The 17,505-nt window shown below is 40.8% G+C and overlaps 1 protein-coding gene and 1 non-coding gene across 3 annotated transcripts in view; both read right to left on the bottom strand.

The window, feature by feature from the left end:
* The window catches only part of TXNDC16 (thioredoxin domain containing 16), a 91,452-nt gene that overhangs the window by 13,332 nt on the left and 60,615 nt on the right, over positions 1 to 17,505 (bottom strand). For both annotated transcript variants that reach the window (XM_066342112.1, XM_066342111.1), the window contains 2 exons: positions 7,993 to 8,077; positions 3,904 to 4,042 (listed from right to left, as the gene is read on the bottom strand). In XM_066342112.1, coding sequence (XP_066198209.1) covers positions 3,904 to 4,042; positions 7,993 to 8,077 — 224 coding nt within the window. The remainder of the gene's footprint in view (positions 1 to 3,903; positions 4,043 to 7,992; positions 8,078 to 17,505) is intronic.
* Positions 8,534 to 8,609, bottom strand: TRNAT-GGU (transfer RNA threonine (anticodon GGU)). Its single transcript has one exon. It is a non-coding gene; the product is annotated as a tRNA-Thr (tRNA).

Here is a 17,505-nt window from a genome sequence, read left to right as displayed (position 1 = left end):
GGAGTTACACGCCTTTTGTAAAACCTACAGATCTTTTCAGGCCAACAGATCTCACTCTGAACAGATTGGAAACATTCAGCAGGATGGAGCCACCACCTCTCATCTCAAACACCTGAGAACTACAAAATTAAAGATGTTATGCTGGGTATTGGTCAAACAGAATCAGATACTCTCCCTGCCCTCAAAGAGTGCATACTTCAGAGGAGGAGACAGGTCTACAATCTGCTGTGATCCAATAAAGAATTCAATGTATGACAACCAGGGTTTCAAAATAAAGCTAAAAAAAAGGGTAGTGGAGATTGTGGATGACATAATTAACAGTTTTCTGTTTCTTCCTACCCCTCTCTACCCTTCCTCTGTCTTTCTCTTTTTTTTCCCCCATAGTTAACAGTTTTGATTGCTACTGAGAGACTAAGGAAAAACAGAAAAGGTCATCAAGTGTAGGAACTGGAAGGTGACCTTTAGCTATTTGAGTATATAAGAGGCTATAATTGTGTGAGTTCTGTTACTCTTATTCCTTGTAAAATCATAAAAAAGAAACTTGATGTATCCACAAAAAACACTAAACATACAGTTATCGTGTTTTTCATTTTCGGGCATTATTAACCTTCAAGTTTACTAAAATAAAAAATTGACACCATATAAAAATATTTACTATCTGTTCATTCACTACTCTTCCTCACCAGATCAAAGAACCAGTCTTCCTAGTACCTATGCGCAGGCCTGACGATGAGACTTAAACCTCTAACACAGAGCAGTTTTTGGAAATTTAATAACCACTTGAGGGTTTTTTAATTTACAGAAACATCATAAACCAAAAGCAAAATAATTTTTTATTATAGGTGTTCAGTATTTAGTAGAACACTGCAAACCAAAACACTGTAAGCTGAAACACTGCCACGATGCTTATCATGTTTGCCTAAACTATAAACAGATTTTAACAGTTAAGTTTGCCTTAAATTTCCCAGCCTGAAAGATTATAATCTTAAAGAAACAAATTGATACTAATTTTTATTTTATCTGTTAGGCAAAATGAGTAAAACAATACAAACCTTCTGTTGAGCAAAACAGGAATAAGTATCAGAAGCTTTAAAAATGTGCCCATCCTTTGGAAGAGAAATTCAAATTCTATAAATATACCTAAGTATGTAATCATGGAGACACCTAAAGACTAGCTATAAGGATGGTCCCTGAGTGAAAAAAAAAACAAACTAAAGACAACTTAAACATTCATCAACAACAACAAAAAACTAATGAGCCTGACCAGGCCATGGCGTAGTAGATGGAGCGTCAGACTGGGACGCAGAGGACCCAGGTTTAAAACCCCGAGGTCGCCGGCTTGAGTGCAGGTTCATCTGGCTTGAGCATAGGCTCACCAGCTTGAGCACGGGGTCACTGGCTTGAGCGTGGGATCATAGACATAACCCCATGGTTTCTGGCTTGAGCCCAAAGGTTGGTGGCTTGAAGCCAAGGTCGCTGGCTTGAGCCCAAGGTCCCTGGCTTGAGCAAGGGGTCACTCGCTCTGCTGTAACCCCCCAGGACAAGGCACATCTGAGAAAGCAATTAACGAACAACGAAGGTGCCGCAGCGAAGAATGGACGCTTCTTATCTCTCTCTCTTCTTATCTGTCTGTCCCTATCTATCCCTCTCCCTGCTGTCTCTCTGTCAAAAAACCCCCAATTAATTAAATACATTGTGGAGAAAAAGGAACCCTCATCCACTGTTGGTGGGAATGTAAAGTAGTACAACCATTATGGAAGAAAGTATGGTGGTTCCTCAAAAAACTGAAAATAGAACTACCTTATGACCCAGCAATCCCTCTACTGGGTATATACCCCCAAAACTCAGAAACATTGATACGTAAAGACACATGCAGCCCCATGTTTATTGCAGCATTGTTCACAGTGGCCAGGACATGGAAACAACCAAAAAGCCTGTCAATAGATGACTGGATAAAGAAGATGTGGCACATATACACTATGGAATACTACTCAGCCATAAGAAATGATGACATTGGGCCTGACCTGTGGTGGCGCAGTGGATAAAGCGTCGACCTGGAAATACTGAGGTCGCCGGTTCGAAACCCTGGGCTTGCCTGGTCAAGGGACATATGGGAGTTGATGCTTCCAGCTCCTCCCCCCCTTCTGTCTCTCTCTTCTCTCTCTCTCTCTCTCTCTCTCTCTCTCTCCCCCTGTCTCTCCCTCTCCTCTCTAAAATGAAAAAAAAAAAAATAATAATAATAATAATAATAAAATAAATAAAAAAAAAAAGAAATGATGACATTGGAACTTTTACAGCAAAATGGTGGGATCTTGATAACATGATACGAAGCGAAATAAGTAAATCAGAAAAAACTAGGAACTGCATTATTCCATACGTAGGTGGGACATAAAAGTGAAACTAGGAGACATTGATAAGAGTGTGGTGGTTACGGGGGGGAGGGGGGAAAGGGAGAGGGAAAGGGGGAGGAGGAGGGGCACAAAGAAAACTAGATAGAAAGTGACAGAGGACAATCTGACTTTGGGTGATGGGTATGCAACATAATTGAACGACAAGATAACCTGGACTTGTTATCTTTGAATATATGTATCCTGATTTATTGATGTCACCCCATTAAAAAAATAAAATTATTAAAAAAAAAAAACCCAATTAATTAAATACATTGTGGGTTTTCTAGTACAACAGATTATTATACATATATTAAAAACCAATATGTCTCACTTTATTTCTTGATGACAATATCCCTTAATATACAAAAAGACAAATACATATATACAAATGGAATTTTTTAAAGTTTGGGCTAATATATCACCATATTTAAACTTGGTTAAAGGGGTTATGGTTCATTCTAAATTTCTTCTTTATGGTTTTCTGTATTATCTGGAAAAAAATAAAGGCTTATAATAATTCCAAAAATATTACTTATGTAACTGCTAAAGAAATATTCACTTAATAATGTTATTAAAGATAAAACTAAAAAAAAGGAATAGAGATAAAACTTACTTTAGTAAATAATTTAGAAAATTACATCTTAAAAATATTAATAATTTGATTAATTATAATCTGTAACTTTTATTTTATTCCTTTTAATGAGGGAACAGAATCAAGGTGACAAGAATATGTAGTTATTGAGGCTACAGTCTTTATTTGAGCCTAAAATGTACTGTCAGTTAGATCATCACAACATAAAAAGAAGGTATTTGTTCAGTATTTACAGATGATAAAGTGCTCATGTCACTTTATAATTGTAGAAAAGATAAATTTATAATAATCTAGCTATGCTCAATATAAATGCAAAACAATGAAATCAAGAAATGTAGATTACATCTCTTGTGCCACTGAATCCACTATTATACAAAGCACTGAAAAAGGCCTTTCATAAGTCAGTATTTTGTTCTAAACTGTATAAATAATAAAAAATACCAGCTAACACTTGTTGAATGTTTACCAGAGGCCAAACACTGAATGCAAATCTCACTTAGTCCTTACAATAAGCCCCTGCAGGTGCTACTATTGCTTACATTATATACTTGTGGAAACTGAGACTTGGAGAAGTTAACATAGTGCCAGTGAGGAATTGAGCAGGGATTTGAAGCTGAGCAGTCTGACTCTCTGGAATCCATGTGCTTTATATCAAGTTTTAGCCTAGATTAAGTACTTCAACTGGCCATCAGCTACACTAGTCTCAGCAATAAAAACAATCCAAGACGTGTAAACTTTTGGCAGTGGACCAAAGCTTTATGCACAATGACTGAACAATAAAACAGAGCGACCCAGTGAATCCTCAGCTCACAAACACCCTATGCCAACAAAAGCTGGAAAACCACATATTGGAATAAACTATTTTTAACTGATCTAGATATCCTTATTTCAAATAATAACCTTGTTATAAAATATACTCACAAATGTCTCCAGTAGTGCGTTTGTTATTATTTCAACTATTTTTTGCACATGGGTGTTAGCTAATGGAATGCTCTCTACTTTGTCTTCTTTGTGTCTGGCAAGCAGCAGGGCTGGAATAGTTGCAGTATACTTATTTGACCTATGAAGAAATATATATATATTTAATTTTTGTGTGTGTGTGACAGAGACAGAGAGAGAGACAGAGAGACAGAAAGAGGGACAGATAGGAAGGAAGAGATGAGAAGCATCAATTCTTCGTTGCGGCACCTTAGTTGTTCATTGATTGCTTTCTCATATGTGCCTTTGCCAAGAGGCTAGAGCAGAGAGAGTGACCCCTTGCTCAAGCCAGCAACCTTGGGCTCAAGCCAGTGACCCCGTGCTCAAGCTGGTGAGCCAGCGCTCAAGTTGGTGAGCCTCCGCTCAAGCCAACGACCTTAGGGTTTTGAACCTGGGTCCTCTGCATCCCAGTCCGATACTGTAGCCCAGGGGACAGGAACCATTTTGGCTGAGAGAGCCATGAACGCCACATATTCTAAAATATAATTCCGTGAGAACCATACAATGACCTGTATACATTAGGCATTATCCAATAAAAATTTGGTGTTGTCCCGGAAGACAGCTGTGATTGGTTCCAGCCACCTGCAACCATGAACAGGAGCGGTAGGAAATGAATGGATTATAATACATGAGAATGTTTTATATTTTTAATGTTATTATTTTTTTATTAAATATTTGTCTGCGAGCCAGGTGCAGCCATCAAAAGAGCCACATGTGGCTCACAAGCCATAGGTTCCCGACCTCTGCTCTATCCACTTGTGCCACCACCTGGTCAGGCTAGACTTTTCAATTGAACTATAGCAAGTCATCAAAAACAAACAGTGAGGACAAAAGATCACAGTGGAAGGCAGCAAATGGGAAGCCCTACTACCAAGGAATAAGTGAACTCAATTTATAGGCCAAATTTGTTGTCTGTAGCCTTGACAACATCAAGTAAAAGAAAGCAACAGATAATAATCTATGCAGTTATTTTTCTAGACAATTTACTCATCAAGAAAATGTCTAGGCCCTGGCTGTTTGGCTCAGTGGATAGAGCATCGGCCCTGCATGTGGACGTCCCAGGTTTGATCCCTGGTCAGGACACACATGAGGAGTGACCATCTGCTTCTCTCCCTCTTTCTCTTCCCCTTCTTTTTCTCTTCCCCTCTCGCAGATAATAGCTCGACTGGTTCAAGTGTCAGCTGCAGGTGATAAGAATGGCTCGACTGATTCAAGTTATCAGCTCCAGACAGGGGTTGCCAGGTGGATCCTGGTCAGGGTGCATGTGGGACTCTGCCTCCCTATCTCCTCTCTTCCTCTCACTTAAAAAAAAAAAAATGAAAGAAAATGTCTAAATAGGATTAGGAATACACTGAATGATTCTCAAACTTTCTGGACTACTCACTGTACTGTCAAGCAAGGAAATATGCATTTACTAGAAACCTACTATTTTCAGGCACTACAGCAAATGCTTTCAGTTAAGTTTTCCTTTAAGCTTCAGAAGAGCCCTATAAAGCAGGCACTATCACTCCCATCTTACCAAAGAGGAAACAAGGACTCAAGAGTGATAAACAGCAGAAGGTATTCAAACTGAGGTACTCTAGACACAGTCTGTTTTTTCTCCACTGAAACAGAGCCCAAACCAGCTCCGTCCTCCACTACTACTGCCAACTACACCTAAAAGAAAATCACTAAGTAAAAGAGAAAAAAATGCTTTGTGTGAAATTACCAGTGATACAGTCACATTCCTATCATGTAAAAACTTACTTTAGGCTAGAAAAAAGTCCAGAGGCCAGTCTTCAGATTACCTGCCAAACCCTCTCAGTTGACCACTTGGTTATAAACAAAACACACCCTCAAAATGACTAGTCCAGCTCTTTGGGCCATAGTTAAATGCACAAAGATGGCAGAGAAACAGATAGTGGGTGACTGTCCATGTGTTAGGTGAGTAGGTTTCATGTTTCCTAAAGATCTGGAGTTGAGTATACTTTGAAATTACTGATTTTGCTTGACCTGTGGTGGCACAGTAGATAAAATAGAAAGCTGAGGTCGATGGTTCGAAACCCTGGGCTTGCCTGGTCAAGGCACACGTAGGAAACAACTAGGGGTTGATGCTTCCTGTTCCACCCTCTCCTTCTCTCTCTCTCCTCTCTATAAAATGAGTAAATAAAATCTTTATAAAAAGTTACTAATTTCATGGATAGAACAGGAGCTTTATCATCAAGAGCACATGTTACCAGTGTACAGCATGAAAGATTTAAGGTCAGAAATCACAATTAGAAATATGAGGCCCTGGCTGGTTGGTTCAGCAGTAGAGTGTCGGCCTGGCATGTGGAAGTCCCAGGTTTGATTCCCAGTCAGGGCACACAGGAGAAGCAACCATCTGCTTCTCCACCCCTTCCTCCCCTCCCCCTTTCCTCTCTCTCTCTTTCTTCTCCTGCAGCAGCCATGGCTCGATTGGTTTGAGCATGCTGGCCCTGGGTGCTGAGGATGGCTCCATGGAGTCTCTGCCTCAGGCTCTAAAAAAGCTCAGTTGTAAGCATGGCCCCAGATGGGCAGAGCATCGTCTCACACAGGGCTTGCTGGGTATATCCAAGTCGGGGCACATATGGGAGCCTATCTCCCCTCATCTCACTTGCAAAGAAAAAAATTAAAACAAAAGAAATATGATAGTCAGAAGGTAAGAAAGACAAATTATTGAGCTCAACAACTCCACTTGCACTTGAAAATGAGCCATTATAGGCCCTGGCCGGCTCGCTCAGTGGTAGAGTGTCAGCCTGGTGCATGGAAGTCCTAGGTTTGATTCCCTGCCAGGGCACACAGGAGAAGTGCCCATCTGCTTCTCCACCCTTCCCCATCTCCTTTCTCTCTATCTCTCTTCCCCTCCTGTAGCCAAGGCTCCATTAGAGCAAAGCTGGCCTATGCCTCAAGCGCTAAAATGCCTCCAATTGCAATGGAGCAACAGCCCAGATGGTCAGAGCATCACCCCCTGGTCGGCATGCCGGGTGGATCCCGGTCGGACGCATGCAGGAGTCTGTCTACATCTCCCCTGCTTCTCACTTCAGAAAAATAAAAAAATTTAAAAAAGAAAGAAAAGAAAAGAAAAGAAAATGAGCCATTATGCAGAATGTGATCATCTCCAAATTTTCAGGTTAGTCTTTCATTCAGAAACACCTGAAATATTTGGGGTTCACAGGAGCCCCAAATTATACAAATAAAGCAACTTAAGGCTTTAAAAAGTACTAATTAAATGTATGTTAGCAGTAACTTAAAATTAGGTAGAATTATCAGGTATAGTTACATCAATTAAAACTCTGGGAGAAATATGAAAAAACTTTGATTTTTATATATATCTTGATAGCAAATCAAAACCCACACACTCAAGAATTAAAATCCCCCCCTCAAAATATGACAACTCCAAAGAATCAAAATTGCAGGTAATAGAACCCAGAGCCTAAATAAAATAGTATTTAAAAATTCTAAATAGCTAAGTGGTACTTTCCATATCTGCGTAGAAGGAAATTAAAAATCGTTATGTTGCTGCCCTATCTTTTTCTTTTCTTTTCTTTTTTTTTTCTGTATTTTTCTGAAGCTGGAAACGGGGAGAGACAGTCAGACAGACTCCCGCATGTGCCCGACCAGGATCCACACGGCACGCCCACCAGGGGCGACGCTCTGCCCACCAGGGGGCGATGCTCTGCTCCTCCGGGGAGTCGCTCTGCCGCGACCAGAGCCACTCTAGCGCCTGGGGCAGAGGCCAAGGAGCCATCCCCAGCGCCCGGGCCATCTTTGCTCCAGTGGAGCTTTGGCTGCGGGAGGGGACGAGAAAGACAGAGAGGAAGAAGGGGGGGTGGAGAAGCAAATGGGCGCTTCTCCTATGTGCCCTGGCCAGGAATCGAACCCGGGTCCCCCACACGCCAGGCCGACGCTCTACTGCTGAGCCAACCAGCCAGGGCCTTGCTGCCCTATCTTTTTAGCCAACTGTGTAAAGACAAACAATTTATTATTTTGCAAACTTCCTCCTCCCTAAAATTAGAAGACCAATAAACTTACAGTATTGAGACATCTTCTTCAGAATAAATTCCAGTGATAACACATCCTTTCAGGTATTTTCCTGCTTCAGTGAAATCTTCTTTTTCTAAAAACACATAGATAAGACAAAAAATTGAAACCTTTAAAATTATGTGTGCTATTCAACTGAAGAATAGATTTATAAATGAGAGTGCTTTGTTATTATAAAGATAAACATTTAAGTGCAGACCTTATATAACTTAGTAGTTATAAAATAAACGTGTTCTTTTTTTTTTTTTTGTATTTTTCTGAAGCTGGAAACGGGGAGGCAGTCAGACAGACTCCCGTATGCGCCCGACCGGGATCCACCCGGCACGCCCACCAGGGGGCGATGCTCTGCCCATCCGGGGCATTGCTCTGTCGTGACCAGAGCCACTCTAGCGCCTGGGGCAGAGGCCAAGGAGCCATCCCCAGTGCCCGGGCCATCTTTTGCTCCAATGGAGCCTCGGCTGTGGGAGGGTAAGAGAGAGAGAGAGGAAGGAGAGGGGGAAGGGTGGAGAAGCAGATGGGCGCCTCTCCTGTGTGCCCTGGCCGGGAATCGAACCCGGGACTTCCGCACACCAGGCCGACGCTCTACCACTGAGCCAACCGGCCAGGGCCAAATGTGTTCTTTTTATGACAGTTGATTACTGAGAAATGTAAACTAATGTACTGCAACTATGGTTCCCTAAACAAATGTATGCCAAATTTATAAGATTTACAGCACTCTAATCCTACAGATTTACTGAATAAATATTTGTTGCTTTTCAAAGTTGACTCTTAAGGTACAGTAAATGAAGACAACTCTCCTATACGTAGCTTGGAAAGAGAAACAGGTATATGGAATGATAAACACATTATAATAACAAAATCTAAAAGAACTTGTATGCATAGTCCTTAATAGAAGACTGGCAATTCTAGTCCTCTAATAGTGTCTATGTTGGGGTTCTGCAGTTAAAAGAGATTTGTGTCTTCTGTTTTACTTCTTATATTTTCTGCAATCTGTTTTTGTTACTTTTAAACTGATTAATTTGTCAGTTTTTTCTCATTTGTTAGTAGACAGATATTCAGAATTATAACTATTATTATCTATAAATTTATTAATACATTTTCATAAATCATAGCATATCACATAGCATTTCATATGTAATAGCATATGTTAACGACTACCTGATGACTAAGAAGCCAATCTGAATTAGACAGTTGTAGGCAAATGAGAAAAGAACAAAGATGGACTTATATACATGACATATTCTTGCCAAATGGAGGCTAAATAGTAGTGCAGCTTGCTGCATGAAACGTACATTGTAGTTCAAATACAAAAACAATGCTGGAAGATTTGAGTCATAAAGCACCTACCCATATGGGCATGCTGAACCCAAAAGGCCTGTACCTTAGCATACATACAGCACAATCTTCAGGCCATGAGCATCAACACCGTTAACATCAGGTAACCACAAGACTATTTTCTTTACAAAGGATGCATACTTTCCACAAGATTAAGAAACACTGTAGGAAACCAAACTTCCAGAGTGGCACAGTCAGCCAGTTGGAAGCATTGAGAGCTCATTTATAATCATTATATTATAAGAAACTAGTAATCCATGAAAATATTTTCTTTAGCCTGGGCTACAAACAATTCATAGGAAAACCAAGCTATTAGAAAGGACTGAGTGACTAGACTTTCATTCTAAGAGAAGACAAGGATAAATTCTGGTCAATAACTGATTATGATTTAAAGCAATAACATAATGGAAGTGTTTCAGTTTCTTCTTTTTGTTTTTGAAAAGTAACACTGGAAATTATACTGATATTCCCATAAATTTCCACATACAGGGGCCTCTCCACTCATGAATGTGTTTCTTCAAAGCTTCTTCATGGCCCTGGACAGTTGGCTCAGTGGTAGAGCATTGGCCTGGCGTGCAGGAGTCCCGGGTTCAATTCCCGGCCAGGGCACACAGGAGAGGCACCCATCTGCTTCTCAATCCCTCCCCCTCTCCTTCCTCTCTGTCTCTCTCTTCCCCTCCTGCAGCCAGGGCTCCACTGGAGCAAAGTGGGCCTGGGCGCTGAGGATGGCTCTGTGGCCTCTACCTCAGGCGCTAGAATGGCTCCGGTTGCAACAGAGCGACACCCCAGATGGGCGGAGCATCGCCCCCAGGTGGGCGTGCCGGGTGGATCCTGGTCGGGCGCATGCGAGAGTCTGTCTGACCGCCTCCCTGTTTCCAACTTCGGAAAAGTACACACACACACACACACACACACACACAAAGCTTCTTCATGAATCCACTTCTTCCTAAATCCTAAATTACTGTGGAATAGGAGCATTTAAGACTATAGACCTCAGACATATCCATTCCACTAAATCAGTGTTAATTTTCATATAAATGTTTAAAACCAGATATATTGTTCTGCTTGGTGAATACTGCATCTATGTCAGAATATATGCCAACCCTAAATATAAGTAAAGAATCAGTTATCTAAATAAAAAGTTTTAACCACTATAAATATATTTGAGATATATTATGATGACCTGAAATATTTATAAAAATATTTTAATAGCATAAAATAAATTATTAATTTAGCAATACTACTTTTTTCCACTATTACCTTTTACTGAATAGTTATACTTATACACACACACACACACTTGTCGGCAAGAATTGAGAAGACTACTCCAATAACTAAAAGCACTCCTGACCCCTAGATCTTAGTTTCTAAATTCAATGTCCCATTAAAACAAACCTAGATTCCTTAGAGCAGGGGTTCCCAAACGATGGCCCACAGGCCGCATGCAGCCCCCTGAGGCCATTTAACCAGCCCCCGCCGCACTTCCGGAAGGGGCACCTCTTTCATGGATGGTCAGTGAGAGGAGCACATTGACCATTTTATTAGCCAAAAGTAGGCCCATAGTTCCCATTGAAATACTGGTCAGTTTGTTCATTTAAATTTACTTATTCTTTATTTTAAATATTGTATTTGGGCCCTGGCCAGTTGGCTCAGCAGTAGAGCGTCGGCCTGGCGTGTGGGGGACCCGGGTTCGATTTCCGGCCAGGGCACATAGGAGAAGCGCCCATTTGCTTCTCCACCCCCCCTTCCTCTCTGTCTCTCTCTTCCCCTCCCGCAGCCAAGGCTCCATTGGAGCAAAGATGGCCCGGGCGCTGGGGATGGCTCCTTGGCCTCTGCCCCAGGTGCTAGAATGGCTCTGGTCGTGGCAGAGCGACGCCCCGGAGGGGCAGAGCATCGCCCCCTGGTGGGCAGAGCATCGCCCTTGGTGGGCGTGCTGGGTGGATTCCTGTCGGGCGCATGCGGGAGTCTGTCTGACTGTCTCTCCCTGTTTCCAGCTTCAGAAAAATACAAAAATATATATATATTGTATTTGTTCCTGTTTTGTTCTTTTACCTTAAAATAAGATATGTGCAGTGTGCACAGGAATTTGTTCATAGTTTTTTTTTATAGTCCAGCCCTCCAACGGTCTGAGGGACAGTGAACTGGACCCCTGTGTAAAAAGTTTGGGGACCCCTGCCTTAGAGAAATGGCTGATTCCAGGAATGAGTCTGGGAACATCTTATGCCAAAAGAACATATTCCAGGAATGATGGAGACATGTCAGAAAGACATAGAAGTCAGACTGAAAGAACTCCCACTGACCAAATTTGAACTGATGATTGTAACTGATTATAACCCATTGATTAAAATAAGAACTCAGGTGCCCACACTGATATAAACAAATGAAAAGGGAAAGCTTCTTACAGCTAATAAATGTGAAAAGAATACTGGAGTTAGAAACTGTCCACTTGGCAACCATCACAGTATTAGCTCTTTCAATTCTAAAAACTGAAGTGTAAAATTATAATGAGAAATGGGATACAGTGGTACCTTGAGATACAAGTTTAATTTGCTCTGTAACCGAGCTTGTCAGTCAACTCGTATATCAAACAAATTTCTCCCATTTAAAATAACTGAAATAGTCGGATGACGTCAGAGTAATGGCGGTGTAGGAAGCAATACCGATAAATCTCCCCCAAAACTCAACAAGATATTCAACCAGAAACAGAAAAACCTATCCTTGGAGCCTCCAGATGTTTCGCAATACACCCGAAGGTATGGTCGAGCGAAAAATTGGCTAAATATATAACCAAACCCCGAAGGAAATAGGGAGTAAGAAATGCTCCGCCTTCCTCACTAACCTAAACAGGGCGGCTTTCACTGGGAACTGAGAATATAGAAACTAAGGCAGGCAAAGGGGGTGAAGAGATCCAGGCCGTGGCACAAACGGCCAAACCAGGCTGTGGCACGGAGATCCAAGCCGAGGAAAAACTGTTCCTGTGGCAACCCGGGCAATACAAGCTAACACTTGCGCCAAACCCAGACAAAGAAAGACAAGTGGGGCAGCCATTTTCCCTGATCCCCTGGTCGGCGCGCAGATAGTGGGCGAGAGATTCCTTCCAAAGCCCCGGGAGTGGGCGCCCGTGTTATCCCACAGAGAGGCAGAGTCAGAAGCCTTTGTGTGGGCTGAAAGCTGAATCTCGGGACCGCCCCAGCGCCCTGAAAAAGCCGCACACGGGGAGGGAACGAGAACTAATTCCAACACTGGAACTTTTCCGTGCAGGTGGGGGTTTCACTCAGAGGGTGAGGCGGCTGGCTTGATATCCTGGTCTGCGCGTGCAGATAGTGAGCAAGAGATTCCTCTGAGTGCCTCGGCAGTGCACGCCGGTGTTATCCCACAGAGGAGCAGAGTCAGGGGCCTTTGTGTGGGCCAAAAGCGGAATCTCGGGACCGCCCCAGCACCCTGAAAAAGCCGCGCACGGGAAGGGAGCGAGAACTAATTCCAACACTGGAACTTTGCCGTGCGGGTGGGGGTTTCACTCAGAGTGTGCGACTGCTGGCCTGATATCCTGGTCTGCGCGCGCAGATAGTGAGCGAGAGTTTCCTCCAAGCACCCCAGGAGTGGGCGCCCGCCCGTGTTACCAGACAGAGTGGCAGAGCCAGAGGTCTTTGAGTGGGTGGAAGCCCTGCCTGATTATGCTAGCAGCTCTGACTGACTGAGCCTTACCCAGAGCCCTGTGCTGAGTGGGAATAGAGTGGGGAGTGGCCAGCTCTTTGAGCCTCTTACTATCCAGGCAGAGGCAGCAGCAACCCCATAGCTGGATTATCAGGCTACTAATTGAGGAAGGAAAGACTAGGAGAAAGGCTCCAGGAACACGGACTCTCTCACTGTCGGAGCCTATAAATGCTAATAAGCCTCAACTGCCAACGAGACTAAAGCACAATACATGACATCGCCATAGAGACTTATCAACTGCAAACCTCTACCTGAGCGTGCCAAAGGGGCAGAACCCGGGTACAGAGTCACCGACCAGGAAGAGGGAGAGAAAAGAAAAAGCAAGAAGATAACTTCTCAAAATCAAGAATAATCCGCAGATTTTATAACCTATCCCATTTTATTATATTTGTTCATTTGTTTCTCTTATCTTCATTCTTGATATTTTGTTTTCCTCCTCCAATTTGGTCGATTAACTCTCTGCCGGTCTTACTCTCTCCTCTCCTTGAACTACACTACCCATAAGTGTTACATCTCCCATTATCTTTTCTTTCCTCTTCCTTTCTATGAGGGTTGCACTCCAAAACCCTTAACTCTCTCTCTCTCTCTCTCTCTCTCTCCTCTTTTTTTTTTCTTCTTTTAGTGGTTCCCTCTTTTTTCTTCTCTCTTTCTTTTCTCCCTCTATATTAGTTTCTTCCTTTCTCCTTTACATCTCCTCTCATTCAAACCTCAATAACGAATAAATTATCTTATCTGGGACTCAAACTTATGTTTGTGGCATTTTGGGGGGGAGGTTTTACTTCACCTTTTTAACTCACTAGCAGTGCTCCCAACCCTGGCTCTCCATTTTATCTAGTTCTTGCTCCACTAAATACAATAGTAATTTTTTAATTTGTCCCCCCATTTTCCTATTTTCCTCTTATTCCTCTCATCATAACTCTTGGTCAACCAACACCTAAAAGCAAATCATTTTATTCTTGACCCAAATTTTTTCCTTATTTGCTTTTTGTGGGTCCATACCCCCTTCTTTTTTCTTTCTTTCTTTTTTTTTTTTTTTTTTTTTGCCCCTTTATTACTTTTCCCCAATTCAGGCCCTCCATTACAGGCATTGTTTGTTATGATTCACAGTTCACCACAAGATTTTCTCAAGAAAGAGGGGAGAGGAGAGGAGAGGAAAAAAGGAGGGGGGGAATAATTTCCTTTTCTTTAAATTTTTATTTTATTTCATTTTTCTTTATTTCATTATTAATTTAAAAAAAAAAAACTCTTCGATTTTTTATTTTTTTAACTTTTTATTCTTTATTAAATCTCATTAATACTATCAACAAAACCACCCTCAGATGCCATTAAGGAAGAGAAAATCGAATATCATGGATACAAAAGAAAGAGAGGTAACACAGCTAGATGAGGAAAAATCTATGGACAAAAAATTTAATATATTGGAAACCTTGGAGCTAAATGACAGAGAATTCAAGATAGAAATCCTAGAAATCCTCTGAGATATACAAGAAAACACAGAAAGGCAATTTAGGGAGCTCAGAAAACAACTCAATAAACACAAAGAATATATTTCCAAGGAAATTGAAACTATAAAAACAAATCAGAGATGAAAAACTCAATTCACGAGCTGAAAAACGAGGTAGCAAGCTTAGCTAATAGAACAGGTCAGATAGAAGGTAGGATTAGTGAAATAGAAGACAAGCAACTTGAGGCACAACAGAGAGAAGAAGAAAGAGACTCAAAAATTAAAAAAAATGAGATAGCCCTACAAGAATTATCTGACTCCATCAAAAAGAATAACATAAGAATAATAGGTATATCAGAGGGAGAAGAGAGAGAAAATGGAGTGGAGAACATACTCAAACAAATAATAGATGAGAACTTCCCAAGCCTGTGGAAAGAACTAAAGCCTCAAGTTCAAGAAGCAAACAGAACTCCGAGTTTTCATAACCCCAACAAACCTACTCCAAGGCATATCATAATGAAATTGGCACAAACCAACAGCAAAGAAAAAATTCTCAAGGCAGCCAGGGAAAAGAAGAATACAACATATAAAGGAAGGCCCATTAGATTATCATCAGATTTCTCAGCAGAAACTCTACAAGCTAGAAGAGAGTGGACCCCAATATTTAAAGTCCTGAAAGAGAGGAACTTTCAGCCACGAATACTATACCCATCAAAGCTATCCTTCAAATATGAAGGAGAAATAAAAACATTCACAGATACAGAAAAGATGAGGGAATTTATCATCAGAAAACCCCCACTCCAGGAATTACTAAAGGGGGTTCTCCAATCAGATACAAAGAAAAAAAAAAAAAAACAAAGCCACAAGTAAAAGCTCCAAGAAGAACACAATAAAACCAAATTTAAACTGTGACAACAACAACAAAAAAAGGAGGGGGGAGAGGATGGAGATTAACAGTAGCAAAGGACAATGGAGTGCAAAAGTACTCACAAAATAGTGCGCTACAATGAACAGGGTAGGAACCCTTTTCATTACTTAAAGGTAACCACCATTGAAAAAACCACCACAGAAGCACATGAGATAAAAAAGATAGCAACAGAGGAAAGATGTATGGAATACAACCAAATAAAAACAAAAGATAAACAAAAGAGAAGGATCAAACAAGACACAAAACTAACAGAAAGCAATACATAAAATGGCAATAGGGAACTCACAAGTGTCAATAATAACACTAAATGTAAACGGATTAAACTCACCAATAAAAAGGCACAGAATAGCAGAATGGATTAAAAAAGAAAATCCAACTGTATGCTGCCTACAGGATACTCATCTAAGTAACAAGGATAAAAACAAATTCAAAGTGAAAGGCTGGAAAACAATACTCCAAGCAAATAACATCCAAAAAAAAGCAGGCGTAGCAATACTCGTATCTGATAATGCTGACTACAAGACAGGAAAAGTACTCAGAGACAAAAATGGCCATTTCATAATGGCTAAGGGGACACTGAATCAAGAAAACATAACAATTCTTAATATATATGCACCAAAGCAAGGAGCACCAAAATATATAAGACAGCTACTTATTGACCTTAAAACAAAAACTGACAAAAATACAATCATACTTGGAGACCTCAATACACCGCTGATGGCTCTAGATCAGTCATCCAAACAGAGAATCAACAGAGATATAGTGGCCTTAAACAAAACACTAGAGCACCTGGATATGATAGACATCTACAGGACATTTCATCCCAAAGTGACTGAGTATACATTTTTCTCCAGTGCACATGGATCATTCTCAAGAATTGACCATATGTTGGGCCACAAAAACAACATCAGCAAATTCAGAAAAATCAAAGTTGTACCAAGCATATTTTCTGATCATAAAGCCTTGAAACTAGAATTCAACTGCAAAAAAGAGGGAAAAAATCCCACAAAAATGTGGAAACTAAACAACATACTTTTAAAAAATGAATGGGTCAAAGAAGAAATAAATAAGTGCAGAGATCAAAAGATATACACAGACAAATGAAAATGACAATACAACATATCAGAATCTATGGGATGCAGCAAAAGCAGTGATAAGAGGGAAGTTCATATCACTTCAGGCATATATGAACAAACAAGAGAGAGCCCAAGTGAACCACTTAACTTCACACCTTAAGGAACTAGATAAAATAACTGAAATAGATTTAATCTGTTCCAGCCCTGTGAAACATCCCCAAATCATCCTAAATTATGAAAAGACATTTTTAATTAAGAAACACACATGTATACTTTACCAATGCATAACAAAATATATGAAATAAAAGAAAAAAGTGTTATTTAGTACTGTATTCTTATCTTAGAGACAGACAAGTGAGGCTAACGGAGGTGAATGGCAGAGGAGGAGGGAGGTAGGAAGGGATGCAGGCACTGTAGACATGGAAACTAAAACTGCACTTTCTTAACACTAAATGTAAACTAAAACTGCATTTTCTTTACTTTAAACAAAACTAAAACTGCACTTTCTTTACTTAAAATGAAACCACAAAAACTTAATTGTAAAAAAAATGCACTTTCTTAACTTTAAACTTAACCTAAGCTTAACATTATGTATTTTTCATTTAATCATCACCTGTTTTTGCCTGTTGGGCTGCACTTTCGGCACTTTCACTTGCAGGACTTTTGAATAAAAATCTATCCAAAGAGGTTTGCTTTTGCCTGCCTTTTAAAATGATATGGAAATGTAACAAACAAGTGTCATTAAAAAGTGCTGAAGCGTGACCAGTTGAAACTTTTTCTGGGTGTTTCTTTTCAATAAAACTTGAAAGCTTCTCCCACATTGCCAGCATGTCTTTAATTTCACTTGTAGAAATCACTTCCTCCGACTCTACCTCCTCCTCACTACTAATATTTTGCAGAAGCTCCGTATGTTGCATCATCTGTAGCTCCTTCAACTCCTCAGTTGAGAGTTCCTCTTCATGTTCCTCCACGAGCTCGTTTACATCACCCTCATCTACCTCCAGACC

This window comes from Saccopteryx leptura, chromosome 6, assembly GCF_036850995.1.
Source record: "Saccopteryx leptura isolate mSacLep1 chromosome 6, mSacLep1_pri_phased_curated, whole genome shotgun sequence".
Taxonomy (NCBI): Eukaryota; Metazoa; Chordata; class Mammalia; order Chiroptera; family Emballonuridae; genus Saccopteryx; species Saccopteryx leptura.
This window is presented reverse-complemented; position numbering and strand designations above follow the sequence as displayed.